Genomic DNA, 26,067 nt, shown 5'->3' with positions numbered 1-26,067 from the left:
TCAGCGCAGCCCACGGCCCTGACAAGGAAGCCCAAGCCTTCCCCCGGTGTCCCCTCGGTCACACCACGCCCACACGGCCCAACATGGCAAACTCACCTGGGACGAACACCTCGTCGTCCGCCGCGGAGGGCAACTGGCGAATGCTTGTGCTTGGAGACCGCTCTTCTGAGTCTCCCTGCTGATCGCAGGCCCTCTTCACTTGTTGTTCAGCCTCCTCCTTAGCAGAGAGGCATCTCTTCCTAGATCCCAACCCAAACTGTCCCCAGGAGAAGGCCTCCTCAGCCTTGGGCACGCTGTCCCTGGGAGGCGACTGGTCTGGCAGCTGACACACACCCTCTAGCTCAAAATCCCCCAGGATGGGGGGCCTGCCAATGCCAAGTTCCAGGCCTCGCTCCTTGCCCTCCGGCTCCAGTGGCGACACTCCCCCGGGAAGGTCGGAACTGACCTCGCTCCTCCCAGCAGAGGGGCCGAGGCTGCAGTCCACCGCCCTCTTTCTGCGGGGCCAGTCTTTAATTGTGTCAGGAGTCGTCTTCCCACTGTGCTTGGGGGATGGGGTCCAAGGAACCCCAACTTCTGTCTGGAAAGGAGAGGGGGTACCGCAGGGGCAGTGGGTGGGGGTGCATGACTGGCAGATATAGGTCTGTCCCCCACTCTTGCCAGGGGTGCTGTGCGAGGGGCGAAGGCAGGGGGCCGACAGGCAGGTGGCTTCGGGTTTGCCTGAGGACTTGCTGGCCCTGGGCACACTGGGACCCGGGAGGGAGCTCTCCTCCCTTGGCGGGGGCTCAACTTCTGGCAAAGAGCTGGAGTCTATCTTTTTAATTCGGAGCTTGGGGAGGCCAGAAGCTTGCATCTCCAGCTCAACCTCATAGGTCTGCGGGCTGGCAGGGGCTCCGCAGGGCCAGGGGGCTGCCTGCTGATCCTCTAGTTGCGTGGCCGCCTGGCACTGCTTCATGTCTGCCGTGCAGTGTGGGTCGTAGGGGGGCATCAGGGGAGAGTGGGGTCCAGAGGAAGGAGAGGTGGGAAGAATCCTGGGGTCACACGGAGACGGCTTCTCACACGTACCCATCCTTAACCCCTCACCTCCATCCAGGGGTGAAATGCTGCTTTTTAAGTTATCATGGCCATGGTGCTCAGCTTCATCCAGGAGAGTGAGACAGTCCGAGTCTGTTGCAATAAGCAAAGGAGAGGACGTATGCCAGTCACCCCCAAAGCCAGTTCCAGGGTAAGCTGGAAGTTCAGGCGAAGCTGGAGAAGAGAGGGTCGCTGCCTTCTGGTTCTTTCCAGTGTCTGTGATGGCAGCTGGGTTGTCAGTTATGGCAACCCTCAGAGCAGCCAAGCTGTCAGGCTGGCCCTCCAGGAAGTCTTGTTCTGTTTCTGAGGTCTTGTTATGCCGTTTCCCATGTTTGGAAGGGGGCGGAGGGGGCCAGAGGTCAGACGGAGCTACCTGTGAGGCACTGGGGGGCGTCAAGGGAGCAGAACAGGAGGGAGGTGTGGTGACACTGGGTGATCTCTGGACTTCTTGCCAGCCGCCTTGTCCAGAGGACAGAGATGCTATGGGAAATTCCCCAAGTGAACTCTCCTTGGAAATACCACATGAAAGAGAGGTAACGGCTCTTTTTGGAAAAGTCAGAGCTGCGTTCCCTGGTCTCTCTGGGGTTTTGACAGCTTTGTTACTCCACAGCTGCGGCAGCTTCTCTGCCCGGGGTGCTCCAGAGCCCTGGGGGAGCTGGTGTTTCTGACTTGGAGATGTGCCCTTGGAAGCGGCTTGTCTCTGGAGCCCCGAGGCTGCTGTCCTGGGAGGTGCTCGAGCAGAGGATCTGTTAGGGGTCAGACACTCAGTTCTGGTCGGGGCAGTTGATGAAACCAGGGCTGCTGGACAGGAGGTGCTTTCCGGACTGGAGTCCACCAAGTGTGGCCAAGAAGAATTCTGCAAAAATCTGGGGGGCTGACCACCTTGTCTCTGGGGAGTTCTCCGGACCTTTTCAAGAGAAGAGGCACCTTCTGCCAGGGAGTGTCCTTTCCGAGGGGTGACTTTTGGTTGCGATGGTGAATCCCAGCCATGTGGAGATAAGTCTTTCAAGAATTCCTTAAAAATGACCTGTTTGGCAGGGGTCATTTCCGCAGGGGATTTCTGCAGCCTTTCCGGGGTGCGCAGTGGAGTCTGTGGTGTCCGAGGGACCTTTCTTGGTGTGGCTTTACAAGAGCTTGGGGACTTCCAGTAACTCTTCTCAGGCGTCTGTAAAGAAAGATGCTTATTTCAGTGCTCTGAACATCATAACCTATAGTCTCGGAAATGTTTTAATGATCTCTAAGAAGATTAAAAAGTCCAGTGGGAGGTTTCTTATCATCAGCCAAAGGAATGATAAATTGGATTTCATACAGGACACGTTTCCACTTCCAAAACATGACCCAGATTTTACTTGTCAGCTTTCTAGCACTAAGCACTGTATCCAAGCTTCATTTCTTCTAAGACAAATTGTTTTAACAATTTGCACACTACAGTGAAAATATGCTTTGCCTCTGTATCACTCCACTCACTACTCACAGCTGTCTTTTCCTGATCTTTGCCTGAAGTAACCTTTAGGAGCCACGTCAGCTGCTATTCACCTGTCACTTGTCACCACATGTCGATCCTGTCACCCATGTTAGAAACCTGGTAGTCATCCTGGACTCCCTCCCTCTCCACATGCCTTCAACAGGTGGTTTTAAGTACCTGATATGCGTCAGGCAAAATGTGTGCAGAAGGCCGGGGTGGGGGAGGAGGAGGAGATGAAACATGGACCCTATGGATACACAGCAATAAAGATAACACCTCAGAGAGGAACCTTCCCAACAAAAAAACTTCCCTTCTTGCAAAAATTGCAGTTAATTCCAACAGGTAAGGAAGTCTGACAACTATTGTTCAATCTTATTATCTCAAGAGTCCTGGTCCAGTTGGCATTTCATGTAGGGTATAGACAGATGAGGGGAAGATCCCCGGGAGGAGGAAATGGCAACCCACTCCAGTATTCTTGCCTGGAGAATCCCATGGACAGAGGAGCCTGGTGGGCTACAGTCAATAGGGTCGCAAAGAGACATGACTGAAGCAACTCAGCACACAGATGGATGATAATACACGGGCTGATGTACTGACGGGGCATGCACGGGACAATACGGGAGCACAGAAGGGCAGGCAACGGACAGTGAGCCAGGTCTTAAAAGAATGGGTGTCGGCAGGTGAAGACAAGGTGGACAGTGCGGGAGAGGAACCTTGAGGCACACACAGCCGTATGAGCAAAGGCACGAAAGTGAAAAACAGCAGCTCTGTGCATCCTGAGGCGGCTGGGAAGGTGGAGTGTGAAGCAGAGATGGGTGAGCAGGCGTCAGAGTGCCTGTCCAGGGAGGAGACGGAACACGGTCCTATGGACCCTTCCCCACAGCTTCCTGTGTCCCCCCAATCCCCTAAGCGGTTTTGGGGCAGAGTCTGTAGAGCTTCCAGCACAGTGAGGTAGTCAGAGGAGCACCCAATGGGGTCACAGAGGTCCCACCAACCTCTGGGGGTGGGATGGATTTGAGAGGCAAGAGGCTATGGAAGTGTTGCAGGCAGAAGTGAACTCGGGTAGGAACTGAAGGGATGGAGAGGAGGGAATGGGTATCAGATAGGCTGTCGATAAAATGGGCAGAATGGATGGATTAGCCAGGCCTGAGGAGAGGAGTCCAGGATGACTACCAGGTTTCTAACATGGGTGACAGGATCGAGTGGGCAATCAAACAGGTGAGAATGCTACTGCTCATTTCAGACAGATATAGACCTGGTGTCCAGTATAAATGGAGATGAACCCAAGAGGTAGGTGAGATCTACCCGCTCAGTCCAGCTGCTACCTTAAGTGCCCATGTACCCAATAGTCGTTCATCAAGTCAGCCTCAACCACCTCAGATCTCTATTACTATCTTCTCTTCCTTACTGGCCTCAGTGGCTTTCCTTGCCCATGTCTACATGTTCCCCAAACTATACTATTTTAAACATCATAGTAATTTTATACCTGATAGGCTGTAGGTGTTGCAGAACCCACAGTGTTTCCTGAAGGCCTTTTAATCCGTGCTGAGCCCTTCTCTGAGGGACTGATCATCTCAGACATTGCTCCGAATAGAAGTCTCTTGGGAGACCGAATACTTTGGACTGGAGAGTTTTCTCTTTGGTCTGCAAGTCAAAAACAGTGACAATATTTAATTCTTTCTCAATTCCTGCCCTCTCACCCCCTACCCAATACTCATAAAACAGCCAGTCTATATAAGAAAGATGACGATTTGGGAGCAAATGGGGGGAAATCCCACCTAATTATGACAGCAGTCGTAACAAGTGCTGCTTTATTGCATTGTGAGACTGCATTATCAAGCCCAGTCTCTACGTTAGGAGGTGTGGGCAACGGAAATAATTTGAAAAGACAAGTATAAAAGATAGATCTGATAAGCCAAGTTCACAATGGATAAAAGAATGAAGGTCATACAGTACCTTCAACCTGGGGATACCTTCCCATAGTATCTGAATGTATGTATGGAGGAAATTACAGGTCATTTCTTCTTGAATGAATGGAAGTACCTACAAGGATAGTGTGGACAGCCAGCCATAGGAAGCCAAAGGGGTGATTCTGATAATGGTGGCCGTGGTCACCTGTTCATCTGGTCATCACTTTGAACCTCAAATATTTATACTGTAAGTCCCCTGCATACAAAAGAGTTCTGTTCTGAGAGCGCATTCGTTAAGTCCAACTTGTTCATAAGTCCAAAGTCAGCCGAGGTACCCAGCTAACACAATTGGCTATGTAGTACTGTATTATAATTGGTTTGTGGTATTTTTCACACAGAAATTAAAATATTCTTAGCCTTGGAGTACAGTACCTTGCAAAGTACAGTACAACAGCTGGCAGCAAGCAACAACTGCCAGCTACATCACCACTGTTTTTATGCTTGCTTCCAGACATCCTGGGCTTGAAATAAAGACACTGTACTATTACACCCTGTACAGTGCTGTAAAGTACATACACATACAGCCACTTGTAGAGGATGCAGCACGTGACGACGTATACCAGACACGTGAACTTACATGACTAGACATTCTAACGCGTGTTAGCATCTTTGAAAGCTCACAATCTGAAGGTTCATACATAGGCAACTTACTGTACCTGACCTGTTTCTCCAATATCAAATTTCATTCTTTTCCCACCAAGCTTGTGTGGACCTCTGAAGACAGGCAGGGAAAGTGTGTTACCTGACTTCATTTGCTGGAATGAGTGAACCCTTTGTATACTTCGAGACTTTGGCTGAGACACAGAGTAGAAGGAAGCAGAGTTTGTCCTGCTGAACGCCAACTGCTTGATTCGAGGACTTCGTCTCAAACTCACCACTGTAAGACCAGAATCAGTTAGTACCAAGAAGAAATGCAAGCTCGGTGTTTCCCCTATGAGATGGGTAAGAACTATGTGACACCATGCACAAGAGGGGCTTCCCTGGCGCCTCAGTCGGTAAAGAGTCCGCCTGCAATGCAGGAGACCTGGGTTCCGTCCCTGGGTCGGGAAGATCCTGGAGAAAGGAATAGCTACCCACTCCAGTATTCTTGCCTGAAGAATTCCATGGACAGAGACGCCTGGTGGGCCACAGTCTGTGGGACTGCAGAGAGTCGGACGTGACTGAGTGACTAACACTTTCATGTACAAGATGGAAAACTTGGTTTCCAACAAGCTCTTGGTTTTGAGATCTTTGAAGTGTGACAAAGCTAAGAGGGCTATGATATGTGGCCCCAGCAAACTTCCCCCCCAAAAAAACAAAAAACCCGACCCCTGCAGACTGTAACCTGCATAAGTATTATGAACTGCCACCCTGAAGCATTATGTAGAGTGATAAAAAAGGTTTGTAGAGTGTGACTTTCATTAAAAAGTTTTAAATCACGGTTTTCATACTTATGTTACATATATTTGTATAGAAACAACACCTGTAAGAGTATTATTAAAGCTAAACATTAGAGTATTTCTGATTTGTGGGGTTACCAAATGTTAATTTTTTGGCTTCCCTATGTTTTCTAATTTTTCTACAATAAACTACTTGATTTAAAAAACAATGTTTTTGGAAACCCCTCCTTCATGTACACTTTAAAAATAAGCCAAGGTTTGTTTGTTTGTTTTTAAATTTTTGGCTGAGCTGGGTCTTTGCTGCTTCATGAGCTTTTCTCCAGTTGCAGCACGCGGGGGCCACTCTAGTTGCGCTGCCCAGGCTTCTCTTGTGGTTCCCGGGCTCTAGAGCACAGGCTCGTAGCTGTGGCACATGGCTTAGCTGCTCCGCAGCATGTGGGATCTTCCCCATCAGGGACAGAAGCCATGTCTCCTGCGGTAAACATCCTTTACCACTGAGCCACCAAGGAAGCCCCACAGTACCATATATTAACATAGTAGTTTAGCGTTCACTCTGAATCCCATTTCTATTATGTAAACATATTTCTTCTCCAGAAACTCTCAGTACACTCTGTGTAACAGATCATTCACCAATTAACATGTACTGATACACACTGTGGGCCCAGAGCTGTCATAATGGATATGCTGAGCAAGGATACAAGTCCAGAAAAGTTGTCATAGAAAGTAGAGAAAACACAAAAGCCCAGAACCCCCAAACAAAACAAAAGTAGGTAATACCATCTTCTCCTTTCTCTGGGGACTCTTCAACAACGTCAATATCAGGACCAGGATCAGAGGACCTTGAGGAACAGCGGGTACAAGGACTAGTCAGCATCACTCATAAATAATGCACATCACAGACCTACAGGTTCTCACCTCACAAGATAACAAAGACCACAAATGGTCTTGATGACATCACTGTAGGCAGGCACTCTCAGACATTACTGTCAAGAGTGAAAGGCTAAAACTTTTTTTGTGAAAGCAGTTTGACAAAGTTAAATTTGTATACCGTTTGATCCACAAATTTCACTTCTTACAATTTACCCTGTAGATAAATGAGCACAAGTGTGTAAAATCCACACACAAATAATGTCCAGATGTAGCCTTGACAAGGAGGAGTAGATGTACTTCTCCCTATTCTTGCTCTCATGTACAGTTAAGAACCCTGGGTGTTACATACAGAGCAAGCAGAAGGCTCTCAAAGGTGGAGAGAAGACTCAGGACCTCAGGACCTGAAGAGACATAGGGCAGTGAGCTCTGGGAGTTTCTGTTTTGCTTCATAGATCTTGGATCAGGTGCTCAACAAGCTGACAACCCCAATACACCAAGAGGTGCAGACAGAAACTGCCCTGAGCAAAGTTAGTTCTCTTTAGACAAAGAACCAGGAAAGGGGCAGCCAAGTAAGACAGAAACATTCAGCAAAAGCTGCCCTACTCAAACCAATTGCCATGGAAAACTGTGGCCTCACCACACCCCTGAACAGGCCTAGCTGGGATCATCCCAGGCCTGGCAGTGAGACTTCCTCCTTCCCCAGGTCAACACATGAATAGATTTTAAAATTAGGCAATATCCATTCAATAGAATACTACTCAGCAATAATATGGAACGAACTATTGATATATACAACAACACAGATAAATCTCAAAATAATTATGCCAAATGAAAGAGGCTGGACACCAGAGTGCATTCTGTATGGTTCTCCAGCCCTCACAGAATTTTCAGAATGCTCTTTGGTAATAGGCAATGTGGTTGAGACTGGGTCACAAATGTCATGAGAAGGTAAGCATGGCCCATAAGATGAGGAGGGCTGTGTGGGAGCATGAAGAAGCTAGACAAGGAAGTCGCTCACCTGCCCTTGATCTGTCTATGAAGCAGCCTTCCGGAGATTTGCTTGTGTACTGGTGTCTCGGCCACACTCTTGGTCAGCAGCTTGCGATAACCTAAAATGTAAATAGGATAAATTTCACATAATCTTACCAAGCAGAAACAGCAAGGCAATGGAAGCAATTTGAACTTAAATACGGTTTAACACTTAGCCAGAGTGGCTCTTAATGGACTCGTGGACCAAGGTCTAACCATAAGATTTGACTTAATAAGACATTACAGTTTATCAGCACTATTAGAGTTTAACAATAAATAATCCAATATAAAATATAATGAAAATAATGATCCTGAAAAATAAGTTCTTATTAGGGCTAATACTTCTGTCCACCTAGTTAGTTGGTGGTTCTTTTATTTATGATTAAATTATTGCATTTATGATTAAGGCATGTGAAAATGCTGATATGTCATGCAATGTTAAGATATTTAATACAAAGATAAATCTAATTTATGCTCTGGTATAAATTTTCTCAATAGCATAAGACAGACAAGTTACCATGGGAGGACTGGTTTTAAGGGAGATAAAAATGACTAGGAAGAGGACTGATGCCAGCAGGAATGTGGGGTAAAAAACTCCCCCATAAAAGGAATGAGAACACTGACCAAAAGTGAACTCAATTGCTCCAGAACTCTGGAAATTAACCAGTTTGGAGTAATCCAAGGAGTAGTTATTCAACAAAAACAGCTGTATCTCCTTAAGAATAGCAAGCCCTGCACAACTTTAACTTCCCTGGCCCCGACCTCCTCTCCCTGGCCCCGCAGCAGCCTTGAGAACCAACAGCCCAGCGGCCCCTGGATGAACAAATGGTGTCTAAGCTCCTCCACAGCCCCATTCCCAGATAACAGTCTATTTGGCCTATCTGGTAGTTCCCTGGAGAATCGCACTCACTTGGCCTGTCTCTATTTGACCTGACTCAGAACTTGTCCAATGCAAACAACTTTTTCCCAGGGAGCCATTTACTAAAAACAATCAGCAGCAACTGTAAACATCAGCTGCCTGAGGTGGTGATCTTGGGGCAGACAAGATAACCAAGAGTCTGGATGTGAAAACTGGGGAATGAGACATCCACAAGGGACTCTGCTAACTTCTGACACACTCGGGGAACCTGCAAGTCCGTGTGCGGTAGGGCTGTGTGCACGCCCAGGATGGACCCAAGAAGGGCCCTGCATGTGTGCTCAGGCGTGTCCAACTCCCTGTGACCCCATGGACTGCAGCCCTCAGGCCCCCCTGTCCATGGAATTCTCCAGGCAAGAATACTGAAGTGGGTTCCCATTTCCTCTTGGCTGTCACCTTTGGCTGACCCCAAGGCTCTAGAAAACAGCAAGAGTTGTAAACTGTCTGGCTGAGTATTGAAGACGTGAGCCAATGCACACATAGGGCCCCTCAGCAAAAGCTGGGAAACTTACTAGTTCCAAGCGTGGAAGGAAATCTCTGTCCAACCCTTAGCTGACCACTAAGCTAACCAAGCAGAGATTTTAGTGGCTACACATGACAGAATACAGACTTGAAAGAACTAGTTCAGTAAACAAACAAGAGTAAAAACAAACTCTGCCCTGGAGCTGTGGCAATCTGATCGTCAGTGCTGACTCAATATTTAACATGTCCAGTTGTCAACAAAAAATATAAGATAAGAAATAAGAAAGTATGGCCCATAAACATGGCGGGGAAGGGGGGGGTGCGGGGGGGGGGCATGTGGGAAACCCATTCAATAGAAAGCATTCCTAAAGAAGTTCAGACATGGATTCATTAGCACAAGACTTTAAATCAGCTATCTGCAATATGTTCAAAGAACTAAAAAGGAAAAATAATATCTAAAGAACTAAAGGAATGTACGAGCCTGATGACTTGCCAAGTACAGAATATCAATAGAGATGTCATTAAAAAGAACCAAGTAGAAATTCTAAAATCGAAAAGTACACTATCTAAAATAAAAGACTCATTTAGAGGGGCCTAGAAGTTGATATGAGGTGGCAAAAGAATCAAAGGTGAAGATAGGTAATTGAGATTATCCAGTCTGCGGGACAGAAAGAGAAACGAACAGTCTTAGACAGCCATCGGACACAATCCAGCGTAATAACATAAGACATAGTGGGAGTCCAGAGAAAGAGGGGAGAAAGAGGTGGAAAACTTTGAAGAAATACTGGTTGAAAACTTCTGATGTCTGATCAAAGACATTCCATAGCCAAGTAGCTCAATAAACCTAAGTAGGATAAAGACAGAGATCCGCACCAGACAAATCACAATCAAATCATCAGAAGTCAAAGGGGAAGACAGACTCTTGAAAGAATCAAGAAAGCAGCGATCCATCATGTACAAGCAGTCCTTGCTAAGATTAACAGCTGACTTCTCCTCAGAAACACAGGATGACAAAAATGTGGGGTGATGAAAGGCACAGGGCTGAAAGAAAAAGACTTAATCAGGAATTCTATTCTATTCTAACATCTTATAGAAAAAAACGAATGGACTTTTTGGCCCACCCAACATACCCTGTAAGGGAATCCCTGATGGCTCAGCAGTAAAGAATCTGCCTGCAACACAGGAAACACGGATTTGATATCTGGATCAGGAAGATCCCCTGGAGAAGGAAATGGCAACCCACTCAAGTATTCTTACATGGAGAATCCCACGGACAGAGGAGCCTGGAGGGCTACAGTCCATGGGTTGGTTGCAAGAGTCAGACACGACTTAGGGACTAAACCACCATCACCACCAATAAATCCTGTAAACTATTACTCAAACATGAAGGAGAACATCCTCCCCACCCTCAAAGATACACCCAAAAAACAACACTGAGAGAATCTGACACTGGCAGACCAGCCCTACAAGTACTATCCATACTAGAGGGAGTCCTCTAGGCTGAAAGGAAAGGGCACTAGAGAGCAGCATGAGTCCACATGAAGAATTAAAGAGCACTGGTAAAGGCAATCATACAAGTAAATGCCAACAACAGAATAAAAGTACTGTTAATTCTGTATCTTTCTCCTTTGAGTTTAAAGACAAAGCAAGGATTATAAATGTGCTGATGGGCATACAATGTATCAAGATGTAATTTGTATGATGAGCTAGCACACAGAAGGGGATAGAAAATAGTTATACAGAGGAGCAAAGTTTTTGTTGCACTCCTGAAATTAAGTTGATATCAACCTTGACTGGATAAATTAAGAAATTAATTGCAACATCCATGGAAAGGGACACCATACAAAACAGTGAAGTAGGAAGCTCTAGGGTTTGGTCCCTCCCCTAAAACAACCAGTAAACTAGGAAAAAAATGATCAGAGTAAACTATTTTGGAACTTCTGCAACCTGACTGGCACTAATGACAACCAGGAAAGAGCCCAATGAAGGGAGACCCTGATATTTAGTAAGGGAATGACGTGCCCAGAACAGCTACCAGCCCTTTTTCCTCAGCCCTGCCGCAGCTGTGGGGCAGTGGCCCACGTCCTGGGAGCAGCTGGCGAGTGGTAGAGCAGACAGTGGGGACCCTGTCTTCTAACTCTGGGTTATAAGGTTCAGTCAGCGTGCTTGGAGAGTGGAGCCCTGTGGGGCCTGAGCAGACATCTGCCCTGATTTCTGCCCTCGGGCGCCAGCAGCTTTCCCCCACTGCATCCAACAGGTGACTTATAGGGACAGGAACACCTTTTTGTCTGTCCCTTTTTGGAGCCAGACATTTAAGGAAATCTTTCTCAGGTTACCAGCTAATCACAGAGACAACAGAACAGAAACTTCAGTGACCACACAAGAGGGAGTACATGCTTTGTAAAAATAGCTGGGAAGGCACAAATGAACAGGTTCTCAATAAGCAAAGATCAGTGATGTCACAGGAGTGCGAGAGTCTTACCTCCAGAGTCAAAAGACCACAATATTCAGAATACCTAACTCTCAACAAAGAACTACAAAGCATACAAATAGACAGGAAAGTGTGTCAAGGAAGAAAAGAATTTGACAGAAAGTACCCTTGAGAAATCCCAGACACTGGAATCACTGGTTAAAAATGTTAAATGAGCTCAAGGAAAAAAAACGAACACAGAACTGAAAGAAATAAGGAAAACAACGGATAAACACAGTGAGAATATCAATAACGTAACAGAAATTATAAAAAGGAACCAAACAGAAACTTCAGAGCTGAAAAGCACAATAACTGGAAAAGTTCACTAGAGGGGTTCAACCTCAGATTTGAGCAGGCAGAAGAATCAATAAACTTGAAGCTAAAGACAACCAAAATTCTCCAATCTGAGCAGAACAAAAAAAAGGACTAGATGGCTTCATTGATGAATTCTATCTAACATTAAAACAAGAATTAACACCCTAACACCTAAGCAACTAAGACAACTCAAGGAGGAAAGAACAGTCTTTTCAACGCACGAGGCTGGTACAGCTGGATAACCAGAGGCAAAAGAATGACACTGTACTCACCTCACACAATACACAAAAACTAACTGGAAATGAGTCAAAGACCTAATTTAAGACTTCAAGCCATAAAACTTGGGTTGAATAATGGATTTTTAGACATGCCACCGAAAGCACAAATAACAACAAAAACGTGTTAAACTGGATAGGATCAAAACTAAAAACACTTTATATATCAAAGGACACTATCAAGAATACAAAAAGCAAACCCAACAAATTGGGGTAAAAATATTTGCAAATCACACATCTGATAAGAGATTAGTATCTAGACTATCACATAAAGAACTTTTACAACTCATAGTAAAAAGACACAATCCAATTTCAGTTCCGTTCAGTCGCTCAGTCTCATCCGACTCTTTGTGATCTCACAGACTGCAGGATGCCAGGCTTCCCTACCCAACACCAACTCCCAGAGCTTGCTCAGACTCATGTCCATTGAGTCAGTGATGCCATCCAACCATCTCATCTTCTGTCGTCCCTTTCGCCTCCCGCCTTCAATCTTTCCCAGCATCAGGGGCTTTTCCAATGAGTCCGTTCTTCGCATCAGGTGGCCAAAGTGTTGGAGTTTCAGCACCAGCATCAGTCCTTCCGATTGAATATTCAGGACTGATTTCCTTTAGAGTAGACTGGTTGGATCTCCTTGCAGTCCAAGGCACTCTCAAGAGTCTTCTCCAACACCACAGTTCAAAAGTATCAATTCTTCAGTGCTCAGCTTTCTTTATAGTCCAACTCTCACATCCATACATGACTACTGGAAAAACCATAGCTTTAACTAGACGGACCTTTGTTGGCAAAGTAATGTCTCTGCTTTTTAATATGCTGTCTAGGTTGGTCATAGCTTTTCCTTCAAGGAGCAAGTGCGTTTTTTAATTTCATGGCTGCAGTAACCATCTGCAGTCATTTTGGAACCCAAAAGATAGTCTCACTGTTTCCATTGTTTCCCCATCTATTTGCCATCAAGTGATGAGACCGGATGCCATGATCTTAGTTTTCTGAATGTTGAGTTTTAACTCCCCAGGTTGGTAGGTGCCTAGTATGCTACTGGAGATTAGTGGAGAAATAACTCCAAAAAAAATGAAGAGACAGAGCCAAAGCAAGAACACCACCCATTTGTGGATGTGACTGGTGACGGAAGTAAAGTCTGATGCTATAAAAAGCAATATTGCATAGGAACCTGGAATGTTAGGTCCATGAATCAAGACAAATTGGAAGTGGTCAAACAGGAGACGGCAAGAGTGAATATCGACATTTTAGGAATCAGTGAATTAAAATGGACTAGAATGGGTGAATTTAACTCAGATGACCATTTTACCTACTACTGTGGGCAAGAATCCCTTAGAAGAAATGGAGTAGCCATCACAGTCAACAAGAGTCTGAAATGCAGTACTTGGATGCAATCTCAAAAACGACAGAATGATCTCTGTTCGTTTCCAAGGCAAACCATTCAATATCACAATAGTCCAAGTCTATGCCCCAACCAGTAATGCTGAAGAAGCTGAAGTTGAACGGTTCTATGAAGACCTTCAAGACCTCCTAGAACTAACACTCAGAAAAGATGTCCTTTTCATTATAGAGGACTGGAAAGCAACCCAATTTAAAAACGGGCAAAGATTTCTCCAAAGAAGCTATACAGGACTTCCCTGGCTGCCCATTGGTTAAGAATCTGTGTTGTCACTGCACTAGACGCAGGTCTGATCCCTGGTCAGGAAACGAAGATCCTGCATGCCATGCAGTGGTGAGACCAAAAGAAAAAAAAGAGGCTATACAAGTAGCCAGTGAGCACAAGAAAAGAAGGTTAATAACATTAGTCATCAAGGGAATGCAATTCATAATCACAATTACACACCACTTTACACCCACTGGATGAGTAGAATCAAAGAGGGACAATGGACGGCAGTGGTAAGGATGTGGAGAAATCAAAACCCTCACACATGGTTAGTGGGAATATAGCCACTTTGGAAAACAGTTTGGTAATTACTCAAAAGTTAAACAGAGTTGTTATGTGGCCCAGCAAATTTCATTTCTAGGCATATGCCTGAGAATAAACAACATGTCTACACACAATCTTGTACATGAATGTTTACAGTAGCATCACTCACAATAGCCAAAGGTAGAAACAACTTAAATGACCACCAAATGATGAATGGATTAGTAAAATGGAGCTTATCCATACAATGGTATATTATTGCCAATAGAAAGAAATGAAATACTGAGACACACTACACCATGTATAAACCTTGAAAACATTATGCTAAAATAAAAGAAGCCAGTTACAAAGACCATATGATTCTTCTTATAATACTCGTAAGAAATCTATAAAAATATAAAGCAGACTGGTAGTTGCCTATAGCTGGAAGGATTGGGAGAAACGGAGAGTGACTAGTTAGTAATGGGTTCAGGGTTTCTTTCAGGAATGATGAAAATGTTCTGGAATGTGTCATGATGTGGACAACTTTGTGAACATACCGAAACCACTAAATGTTGATTTTATGATACATGAATTACCTCAATTACAACAAAGAAGCAACAACAACAAAAATAAACACATCGAAAGATTAGAAAACAGCTAGTCACCATCTTTCATTCCTGTTTAAGTGGTTTTATAAAATAGGTATTTGTTGTCTTTCAGAAGAGAGGAATGAGAAAAATAACAGGAATGATTCTTCATCTAAGCTTGGAGGGAGAGACAACCCAAGTGGAAAATTAACTGACGGTAACCACAGAGGAGAGGAAAACATGGGATTAATGAGCTCCTGCAACACACAGCCTGGAGACTGGCCTGAGGTCGAGAACCCCTTCTCTTGGTTGCCCTGCATGCGGTACCTTTGGTCCTCTTAAAGCTGTCATGTTTATACTCCAGACCTTCCACAGCTGACACTGAATGGCTTCTGGGCAACCCCTTCTTCACAGATCTCTTTGAAGGAGAAATCATCTCCTGGTTGAAGAGATTTCTTCGAACTTTGGTTACTTCTGAAAGCATTAAAAAAAGAAAAAGTCAAACATCATCATTAATAAATGCCACACATGAGAAAAGGAAGATATCTAAAACAGAGAATCTGCTTGAGGAAACTATTTTACAGACTGACTGCTATTATATATTTACATTTAGTAATAGGATTTCCTTAAATAGTACACTCACATGGTATATCAAAACTATTTACTCTTATAAATTTAATTTAAACCCAACGTTCTGGGAATACACAGAAGGCCCACATCACTTAAATTAGAAAAGATTTCTTTTTTCTTTTTTTGAGTATTTTACTAGTTTACTGGGTAACAGTAGCCCCACCCTATCCAGGGTTTCACTTTCCAAGGTTTTAGTTATCCACAGCCAATTACGGACTGAAAATATCAAATGAAAAATCCTAGAAATTAACAATTCATAAGGATTAAAGTTGTGTGCCTTTCTGAATAGCATGATAAAATCTCATGCCATTCTGCTCTGTCCCACTCAAAACATAAATCATTCCATTAGTCACCGAGTAGCCATCTGGGTTATCAGATCAACTATCGCAATATATAGCAGTGCTGTGTTCAGGTAACCCTTATTTCACCCAAATATCTCTTGAGCCCCAAAGCACAAAGTAGTGATGCTGGCAATTGGCATATGCCAAAATGAAGTTGCAAAATGCTTTCTTTAAATGAAAAGTTTCTCCACTTAAGGAAAGAAAAAAAAATTATATGCTGAGGTTGCTATGATTTATGATTAAGAATGAATCATCTGTGAAATGGTGAAGGAAAAATTCACACTAGTTTTACTGTCACATCTCAAACTGCAAAAATTATGCATTAAAGTGTTTAGTTAGGATTGAAGAGGCATTAAACCTGTACAAGATATTTTGAGAGCAAGAGACCAAATGCATGTTAACTTTTGTTATGACTATTCTATTTTATAAGGTATTAATTCCTACCGTGCCTAATTTATAAGTTAAATTTTATCCTAGGCATGTACGTGTCGCATGCTAAGTTGCTTCAGTTATGTCCAGTTCTTTGTGACCCCATGGACTGTAGCCCACTAGGCTCCTCTGTCTATGGGATTCTCCAGGCAAGAATACTAGAGTGGGTTGCCATGCCCTCCTCCAGGGGATCTTCCTGACCCAGGGATCAAACCCACATCTCTCATGTCTCCTACATTGGCAGGCAAGTTCTTTACCACTGGTGCCACCTGGAAAGCTCCATGTATGTATAGGAAAAAACATATATAGGGTTTGGTACTATCTGAAGTTTCAGGTGTCCACTGTGGATACTGGAATGTATCCCCTGTGGTTAAGGGGGAACTGTGTGTGTGTGTGTGTGTTAGTTGCTCAGTTTTGTCTGACTCTTTGCGACCCCATGGACTGTAGCCCACCAGGCTTCACTATCTGGAATTCTCCAGGCATGATACTAGAGTGGGTTGCAATGCCCTTCTCCAGAGGATCTTCCTGACCCAGGGATCAAACCTGGGTCTCCTGCATTGCAGGCAGATTCTTTACTGTCTGAGCCATCAGGGTGGACAAGGGGGAACTACTATATCTGAAATCCTCTTCCTAACTCCAGAGCATAAGAGTTGCAACCACCTAAACTCAAAGTTAGTAAAAAAAGCTTAAGAGTCAGGAAATACTTGACAAGGCAAGTGGGATGGCATCTTAAACTTAAGCAAGACGTCCTAGTGGATTATACCCAAAAATTCACTCAGGGTAAAAAAAAGTCTAAGACCAGGTTTCCCTGGTGGCTCAGCAGTAAAAAAATCCACCTGCCAATGTAGGAGACACAGGTTTGATACCTCATCTGGGAAGATCCCACATGAGGCAGAGCAAATAAAACACTGTGCCTCAACTATTGAGTCTGTGCTCTAGAGCCTGCGAGCTGCAACGACTGAAGCTCAAGTGCCTTCTAGAGCCCGTGCTCCACAAGAGAAGCCACCGGAATGAGAAGCCTGCACACCGCAGCTAGACAGTAGACGCTGCTCGCCACAACTAGAGGAAGCCGTGCACAGCGACGAAGATGTGGCACAGCCAAAAATGAAAATAAATTAAATTATCTTAAAAAAAATTTCTAAAGGCAAGTCATTTAAATAAAAATCAAATAAACCGGGATTCACAAACTGGGAGAAGCCTCTTTGTTTACCCATCACCAAAATATACATTAAGATTATCAATAATACACAAAGTTTCCAAAAGTGTTTCTCTCTCTCCATTATGAAAGCCTCTGTGACCTGCCTTAGGCTGTTCTATGAAATTAATCTGTGATCTGACAGCCAAATTTGATCTGTTACTCTCTGTTTTCCCCAAGTTTTGGAAAAGTTTAATATCGATAGAAAATTTCAAAAGGAATACAATAAACAGAATCATCACTAAAATTTATCAACTGTGGACATTCGTTTTCCTCCTCATCCTCTCTACGTTTATACAATTGCCCATCCCAAAACGCTGCAGGGTGACCTGCAGACATCACAACTCTGGAGTTTCCTGTGCTTCAGCAGGTATCTCCAAAGAACAAGGGCACACTACCTATCCCACCCTCTCTCATCACTCAGCAACATCCTTCACAGCTTTTCTGCCCTAAATTTAAGCAGGGGTCGTGTGGTGCATGAATGTCACACCTAAACTCCTTTTATCTAAACTAGTTCTGCTGCCTCTTTTCTTTTTGGGCTTTCATGTGAATGGCATTTAAAAATATATGTATATTTCAGCCAGTTATTTTACAAAATGCAGTATTTTGAGACCATGTGAACATCTTAGTCTCCTAGCACACAGACATGTTTCATTAGCTGATAATTATACCAAACTATGTATTATATATACTGCAACATGTAGTTGCAACATGCAACTACAAAGCTATATACTTATATACACTATAAAACTATACATACTACATGCAGCTGCTTAAATATATGTAATCAAAATAAACTTGTCATTGGCTGTAACAAGGAAACAAAAGCATACCTTGTACTGTGTCTTTCACTGGGAGAGGAGGCTGCTGCTGAAGGGTAGGGTGAGAATTCTCCTGAAAGATGAGAAAATCCAATAAGAAAACTTCAATAGGTACTCATTTAAAAGAATAGGAATTCCACACAAAAAAACCCCCCTTTGATCCTTGCAATTTCACTTGTAGGAATCTGTAACAGAAACAGTTGTAAAATGGACAAAAACAGGGTCTGGGAATATACACAACAAACTGCCATCGGTGACTACTTCCGAAGAATGGATGGTGAAGAAGTACTAACATTTAACTTCATATAATTTCTATTTTTTTAAAAATTGCATTTATTTTATATTTCGGCTGCATGGCAGATGGGATCTTACCCATCTGACCAGGGGTTGAATTTGCAACCCCTGTGGTGGAACTTTGGGGTCTGAACAACCGGACCACCAGGCAAGTCCCTAATTTCAATTTTTAAACAATGTTTCTGTAGACCTTTTATAACTAAAATATAAGGGAAACTCCATTAGAGGATGGGTATACTCTGAGGAACGTCTCCATATAAAACTGCTATTTGGGGACTTCTCTGGTGGTCCAGTGGTTAAGACAACTCCTCGCCTCCACTGCAGGGGGCTTGGGCTCCATCCCTGGTCAGGGAATTAACTAAGATCCCACATGCCATGTGGTGTTGCCAAATAACAAAAAAAAATTCTTGCTATTTATTTGCTATTACAGTAGAGGATTCAAGTACCCAAAATCAAATGGCATCTAAATGAGAGAACTGTTTTTAAAGATTTTCTTGTTTTTTTTCAAGTATGCCACTGTAATCACCGAAGAAGGAAAGTCATAGTAGAGCAAAAACTTAACAAATGATACTCTTTAACCAAAATCAAATCCTGATCATATAAACCTGGTCTTAAAGAAATACACTTTCTAGGCCAATCTGAAACACACGTTTTCAGAAAGGAGACCTATCATATAGAATCTTCTGACAGAGATGTTCTGACACTTTGGACTTCACACTCTCCAAACAAAATCTAAGATTTGAATCTTATTCACTTATATGTATTAAGGTATACTAAGAAAGTGAACAGACTTCCTTGGTGGTAAAAAACCCGTCTGCCAAATGCAGGAGACGCCGGTTTAATCCTTGGGTCGGGAAGATCCCTTGGAGGAAAAAATGGCAACGCAGTCCAGTATTCTTGCCTGGGAAAATCCCATGGACAGAGAAGCATGGAGGGCTATAGTTCATGGCATCGCAATAGAGTCAGACATGAATTTTTAGCGCCTAAACAACAAAAAAGTGAACACCATTAACTCTTCAAAAGAAACCCCACCTCCTATTCTGAAGCGCAGCTATAAATCTCAAACAAACCACTATTGTAATGATTAATGCTTGAAAGCTAGTTCTAGAATTCTAACTTTTCTCATAGTTCATGCAGTTCAAAAGTTTCAATGCATTCTTTGTCTCTCTCCTCTTAGACATTAATTCTATTTAGTAAATAAGACTCCAGCTGGATTATTTTTTTGGTAACCAACAAGTCCTAAATCTACTGACAGAGAAAAATAATTACCACCTGGCTTCATATGTTTTTCTTTTTAATTTGTTATTGAAGTAACACATATTCACTGAAAAGTACTTTCTGGTACACAAAGTCCTAATATGATTGCATATTACTTTTTCAATGGCCTCTTTGCTTATGTTAGTTATCATTTCATGAGTTTTCTTAACCACGTTTAAGATTTTTAGTTAACTTATCCCTAACTTTTACTAGTGTTTTTTTTCTCCCTTTAATATTACCTCACTTTTGGGAAAAACAATTAATCTTAAACAAATTTATATGTCTTTACTCCTTAGACCACGGTTGTGGACCACACATTCATAAAAATACCTTAGTTCTGTATCCACTAACATTCATTTCTTAAAAGTGAAGATACTGCCTTTCATTCTTATTTATTGCATCAATTCATGCCCAAAGGAACAACTCTGGCATAGCACCACTTTCTATCTCCTGGAAATGACTTACATTTTTGGTAGCTCTCTTGGCAACTTTGGGAATTTCAATTTGTCGCAGATTTTGTGAAACCTCTGCAATGCTTTTATGTCTGATTGCATTTTTCCTTTTAAAAATAGAAAGAAACAGTCAATATACACTCAATACAGGTGACAACTAGTTAGATTAGAATGGAACTAGAGTTTAAAATAAAACATTTAAATAAAAGTCAATTATCTTAAGGGTGGTCTGAACTTACAGCAAAACAAGTCAACCCCAGATTTCTAAAAGTAACAACTACAAATTTAAGTAGTTAAGAACAGTGAATAGCTTCATGGAAAATAAAAAGCTAAAACCCTAAGCTTATCTCATGGAAGGCTCCTAGTTCTTAAAGACCTCACATGGACAGTCAAGAGAAGACTATGGCTACACATATATATTACACTGCATGTTCCCAAGATAATATAAAGCGCGTCAGATGCTCCTTGTTAAGAACTCTTAATAATTGGCTTCTGTGATTCAGACATAAAGGCAACTATTAATTCAATAAATTATAGACAAAGACAACTGGACTTTGGGCTTAAACGTGTCCTATGCCAAGATGGTAACAGTGCAAGAAAATTCCTTTAAATCCTTGCACTCCTACCTTCTCTTCTTAGCTGATCTAGTACGAAGCTCCTCCAGCTGGTCAGATTCAGTGCCACCAGGCAATGATCTATGAGCGTTTGACGGAAGAGGCACAGAAAGGGGTGATTTGCTCTCCTGGGTCATGGAGTCATCGCTGAAAAAATCTGCAGGAAGGACACCAGCCAGCTTCTGAGGAATCACAAATCCTAGGCTGTCATAAAGACTTCCCAGTATCTTTGGGATTGAGTCAATATACCTGTGGAAAAGGTTGGTTAAATGTGGAACAGTCAGTCACCATTCCACCGTCTCTAATGCCTTCCTCACCTAGGATGAGAAACAGTCCTTACAATCCTACAGCTCTGAGACAATACTTATATAGTACTTGGTAAAGTAATGTAAATTTTAAATTAGTCATCAAACTTACAATTCCAAAATTCCTTCCAGAAACTTTGCTAGGTATGCTGAATCTTCAGTTAAACACAGCATGCGCAGCAAATCTGTCACCTGAAGATTTTAGAAAATTACCACATGGCCTCTTCAGGGCAGCTGAAACAATCTGTATACAGCATGTCCCAGTGGCACTAAGCAGTATACTTGCCTCACCCACTACTTGCTCCAGATCCTCTACACGTTCATGTACTGAAGGGCACTGCAGACACAGCTCCAAACGAAGAAACACCTGAAGCTGGCACCTTGAGAGAAAAAAAACACTCGGTCATATCTACTTTGAGTGTCACCTAACTAAAATGAAAATTCCTTCATTATGTAGAGATCTGTTTATAGAAGAAACAACCAAAAAATAGAAGAGCCATGGCTTTCTAAATGGCGATAGGGTTACTAGGTAAATAGGTGATGCAGACTGCACGTGGTGGTGGTGGTGGTTTGGTCGCTCAGTCGTGTCCGACTCTTTGCGACCCAATGGATCGTAGCCCTCCAGGCTTCTCTGTCCATGAGATTCTCCAGGCAAGAATACTAGAGTGGGTTGCCATTTCCTTCTCCAAGACTGCACATGAGAACATTACAAAGAATCAGCCACAAAAGCCTCTTCAAGCAATAGGCAATCTATTTTAAACTGATACTTTCTCAGCCATAGAAAAAAAAAAATGCTATTTGCAGCAACATGAATGGACTGAGAGATTATCACACTAAGTGAAGTCAGGAAAAGAAAAACAAATATCCCATAATCACTCATATATGTAGAAACTGAAAGATGACACAAAATGAACTTACCTATGAAAAAGACTCACAAATATAGAAAACTTATGGTTACCAAAGGAGAAAGGAGGTGGGGAAGGGATAATTTGAGAGTTTGGGATTAGCAGATACAAACTATTATGTATAGATAAACAATCATGTCCTAGTGTGTAGCACAGGGAACTATACTCAATATCCTATAATAAAAAGAATTTTTTAAAAATTTAAAAAATATTAAAATCAATACAAGCAAATCTTGAGAGCTGTTTTTGGAGTAATTGTTTAAAAGAAAAGGTAGTTAATTACTCTCTGACTTTGCCTTCTTTATCCAGTTTTCCTACGTTCTGTCGAAGACTTTTGCTAGTTTTCAAGAAGTTGTTTCTTACTTGATACAGGCAGTTCATCTGAAAATATAAAATTATTACATAGGAGAATATTAGTATTAATGCTTATCATTATTTCTAATTTTCACACAATTTTATAATGCCCTAAGAAGGGAAGAACATGTTCTTTCTTTCATTTGAGTGAAAAATAGTATACTATTCTTCTTTTATATATTTTAAAAGAACATTTTTTTTAAATGTTGAAAGCATTTGAGAGCAAGTGGGCATGGATACAGAAAGTCTGCAGGTTTGAACTTCCATAAGAGAAAGATTTCATTAAGTAGTGACTGAGAAGTCTAAGCAAAATACATCAATATTTTAAAGAAATGTTCCAGGTGACTCTAAAGTGGTCAGGGTTAACAGCTACTGGTTTAATTCATGCAGCTAACATGCAGCTCAGATGAGGACAAAGCTTCCATTTGAAGAGAAGTGCATATAATTATTCCTAGTTGGCCCCTTTCCTTGATTTTTGCCTTCCCAGTAGACCATGTCCACCTTCCAAGACCTAGAACTGACTGGACTCACCATTCTCCCTCATCATTTCTAAAATGTACACTGCAAAGAGACATTTTCCAAGACACATGAGCCAGACCCAACAACAAGTAACCAACAGAGTTATGACAAACGACAACCTCCAGACTGGCTTCCTCTAATTCCTTGGTTCCCTTGGACTTTAAGAACGCTTTAATGTTTGAGATGGTGCTCCGAGCACATGAATACAGCATGGTGTCTCCTGCAGCCACAGTCTTTTGGTAATTTTCGTGTATGTGAGATAGTAGCTCTTCCTCAGTTTTAAAATCTGTGGGGGGAAAAAAGTGAAACTGATCACCAGATCCAATGGAAGGCGTTGTCTTTTATTTAAGCCAGTGGTTGTCAACCGGGAGGTTTTGCTGCTTAGGGAACATCTGGTTCTGTCTGGGCTGCCGTGACTGGTGGGGAGAGTAAGGATACCACTGGCATCTCATGGGTGGAGGCCAGGGATGCTGTTAAACATCTTATGGTTCACAGAGGATTATCCGGTCCAAAATGTCAAAAATGCAGAGGCTGAAGTAGTACAGAGATAGTGATTAATTTTAAGGGTTTGCACATCAAGTGTACATGTTATAAATTCAAAGATAACCAGTAACAAAGAAGAAATAAACTATACTACTTCCAAACCCATTGAAGATTATCCTTGTCCCACTGAATTGTTGGGGCACTGTTGTGCTAGTCTATTTATGGAAAAAAGATCTAGTTCAGAAATTATGATAATGCCACATTGCCTTGCATTACAATTAATTTGCTTTCCCATCTGCATTCCAGTATACCATAATAGCTCACAACGGATGTTCTATCTCACTCAAACTGACCATCATCTATGATCCAGTATTTCACAGGGGAAAAAATTGTTTAGAGAAGCAGAAAACTTTTATCCCAGAATTTTCAAAAGAACTCAGAGGTGACATCATGCAATTATTGCCCAAAGTTCTTCTGCTCAACTTTGAAAAACCCCAATAGTCCAACCCTAGATTATTCACAAAACTTTTCCCTTTCTCTTCATTCACAAATATATAAAACTTATTTAACCACTTGTCCTATGGCCAGGCCACAGACCTCCTTTGCGACTTTGCTTATACTAATCCTTCATTGGGCACACACTTCTTTTTTGTTTTTGCCTTCTAATCTCTGCTTATTCCTCAAAGTCTAACTTGGGCTCTACTGGCTTTTTAAAAGCCTTCTCAACCTGTTCTTCCCTACAATGACCTTTCCTTTCTCAACTCCTAGTATGTCTTTAATTCTAAAATGAACAAGTATTTTCAGTTGCAGACTCTTGGTTCTTATATTCATTTTACCAATTCATTGTGTAGAGAGATGTGTGTATGTATACACACACACACATATATATATTCATTATTATTTGTAACTGGATCATAAATCTAAGGAGAGGAAATTATTTACTCCCCATAACACACTTGTGGACATGTAGCAGATATCTAATAAATGTTCATTAAGTGAAGGATATGATTACAGCTTAAAAATATGAGCGTATGGAAGAGTAAACATGAGTGTAGGCATCAAAATCCAATGGAATTAAGGAATACCTTTAGGTTTAGAACTTCTCAGTGTTCTTCCTCTGTTTTCCAGTCTATCTGCTGTTCTCCCATTGGCTGTCTTTTGGATCCCTTTCTCCCCAGCTGTGTCTGGACTGCCATCTGGATGTAATTTCTGAGCCTTTACATTCAGTCTTGCAACATTCAGCATCTTTAAGGAACGGCACATGGTATTCATCTTCTTCCTCACTGGAGTGCGAGGGACACCTCCTATCAAAACAACATCATGGGAAGAAAAGTAAAATAACTTTTACTTCCGTGGGATCAAGAACTACTTTAATTCAGATTAAATATTCTGCAAAAGAATACTGAGATGAAGTATATCCCTTCAGAATGATCTGAATTGGGTAATTCTTGCTACCAATAGGGTGGAAAGCGCTCTTTTAACTGAAGTTTAGGAGCTAAATATCTCAACATAATTGGATGATTTTTACCTCTAATGCCAAACAGACAAGAGACAAAATGCCAAACAGACTCATTTTGGTGTTACCCAATAGTCACAGAGTTGCAATGAAACTCTTGAAAGGCAATCCAGCAGTCTACACCCAGAGCTCGCTTTTCCTCACTTTTTGATACAGTAACTTGTTCATGGAAATGTATACCAAGGAAATCACTCAGAGGATAAATCACATACATGATATACACTATAGTATTTACCATGGTAAAACCTGAAAACAATCTACATGTTCAGCAACATAAGGAATTTGCCAATTTTTTAAGCAATGAGATAGAACAGTAACTAAAAAAAAACCAAAGGAACAGACGAGCAAGTATCTATACACAGCACACAAAGTTGCCATTTAAATTTCTGTTACAACTAAAACCAAAAATGGTTTAGTCATTAAGAAGGTAGGAAGGATTGTGGGTGACTTTTAAAATCACTGTTGTACTAATGTAATTATTTTCAGATGTGAAATAGAAGAACTTGACCTTTATTCAGTTACCATTTCAACTTCATTTTAGGGAATATCAATCTTTTAAAACATACAGTGTTGGGACCTGCCTGGTGGTCCAGTGGCTAAGACTTGGCACTCCCAATGCAGGGGGCCCGTGTTCCATCCCTGGTCAGGGAATTAGATCCCACATGCCACAACTAAGAGCCGGCTTAGACAAATAAATAATATTTACAACATACAGTGTCAAAAAAGACTGTAAGAAATTGCCTATCTACATGCTTACGTTTCTTTCTGCTGTCTTCCTGACTGGATACACTGTATTCTTCACGAGACTTTCTCTGGTAGAGCTCAGAGAGGCCGCGTGTCAAGTCACTCTCAGTTTTGGAAGGCTCCTCCTTAGCAGATGAGGTAGCCTGTAGTAACCTGTGAGTAAGTCAAGATGTCAAGCATAAAGGTGACATTCTGATTTTCCAAAATGCTTTAAAGACAAAGCGACAACAATATTCGAAAGCTACTCAAAAGAGGTCCCCACAAGGAAAAATGTCCCTCTTATCATTTATGATTTGAGTAAATTCAGGGACAGAAGTTACCTGCTCACAAAACCATTAATGTATTAGGGCATCCAGTATTGACTTTATACACACACACACACACACACACACAATTTATTTATTTATTTTTGACTGTGCTGGGTCCTCCTTGTTGCATGGTTCTTTTCTACTTGTGGTAGGCAGGCTTCTCACTGCGGTGGCTTCTCTTGCTGTGAAGC

The 26,067-nt window shown here is 42.3% G+C and overlaps 1 protein-coding gene across 1 annotated transcript in view; it reads right to left on the bottom strand.

Annotated features, from left to right (window-relative positions):
* Window positions 1-26,067, bottom strand: part of TICRR (TOPBP1 interacting checkpoint and replication regulator) — a 42,253-nt gene that overhangs the window by 1,730 nt on the left and 14,456 nt on the right. Inside the window, exons 6-20 of the mRNA XM_070358255.1 lie at window positions 25,582-25,721; window positions 24,394-24,612; window positions 22,945-23,111; window positions 22,236-22,333; window positions 21,334-21,427; window positions 21,160-21,239; window positions 20,755-20,991; window positions 20,142-20,235; window positions 18,138-18,198; window positions 15,037-15,183; window positions 7,774-7,864; window positions 6,663-6,724; window positions 5,249-5,383; window positions 4,023-4,180; window positions 97-2,236 (exon numbers count right to left, since the gene is read on the bottom strand). Of these exons, the coding sequence (XP_070214356.1) occupies window positions 97-2,236; window positions 4,023-4,180; window positions 5,249-5,383; window positions 6,663-6,724; window positions 7,774-7,864; window positions 15,037-15,183; window positions 18,138-18,198; window positions 20,142-20,235; window positions 20,755-20,991; window positions 21,160-21,239; window positions 21,334-21,427; window positions 22,236-22,333; window positions 22,945-23,111; window positions 24,394-24,612; window positions 25,582-25,721 (3,923 nt within the window). The remainder of the gene's footprint in view (window positions 1-96; window positions 2,237-4,022; window positions 4,181-5,248; window positions 5,384-6,662; window positions 6,725-7,773; window positions 7,865-15,036; window positions 15,184-18,137; window positions 18,199-20,141; window positions 20,236-20,754; window positions 20,992-21,159; window positions 21,240-21,333; window positions 21,428-22,235; window positions 22,334-22,944; window positions 23,112-24,393; window positions 24,613-25,581; window positions 25,722-26,067) is intronic.

Source organism: Bos mutus, chromosome 21, assembly GCF_027580195.1.
Source record: "Bos mutus isolate GX-2022 chromosome 21, NWIPB_WYAK_1.1, whole genome shotgun sequence".
NCBI lineage: Eukaryota > Metazoa > Chordata > Mammalia > Artiodactyla > Bovidae > Bos > Bos mutus.
The sequence above is the reverse complement of the archived record's forward strand: the minus strand, read 5'-3'. Positions and strand labels throughout refer to the sequence as shown.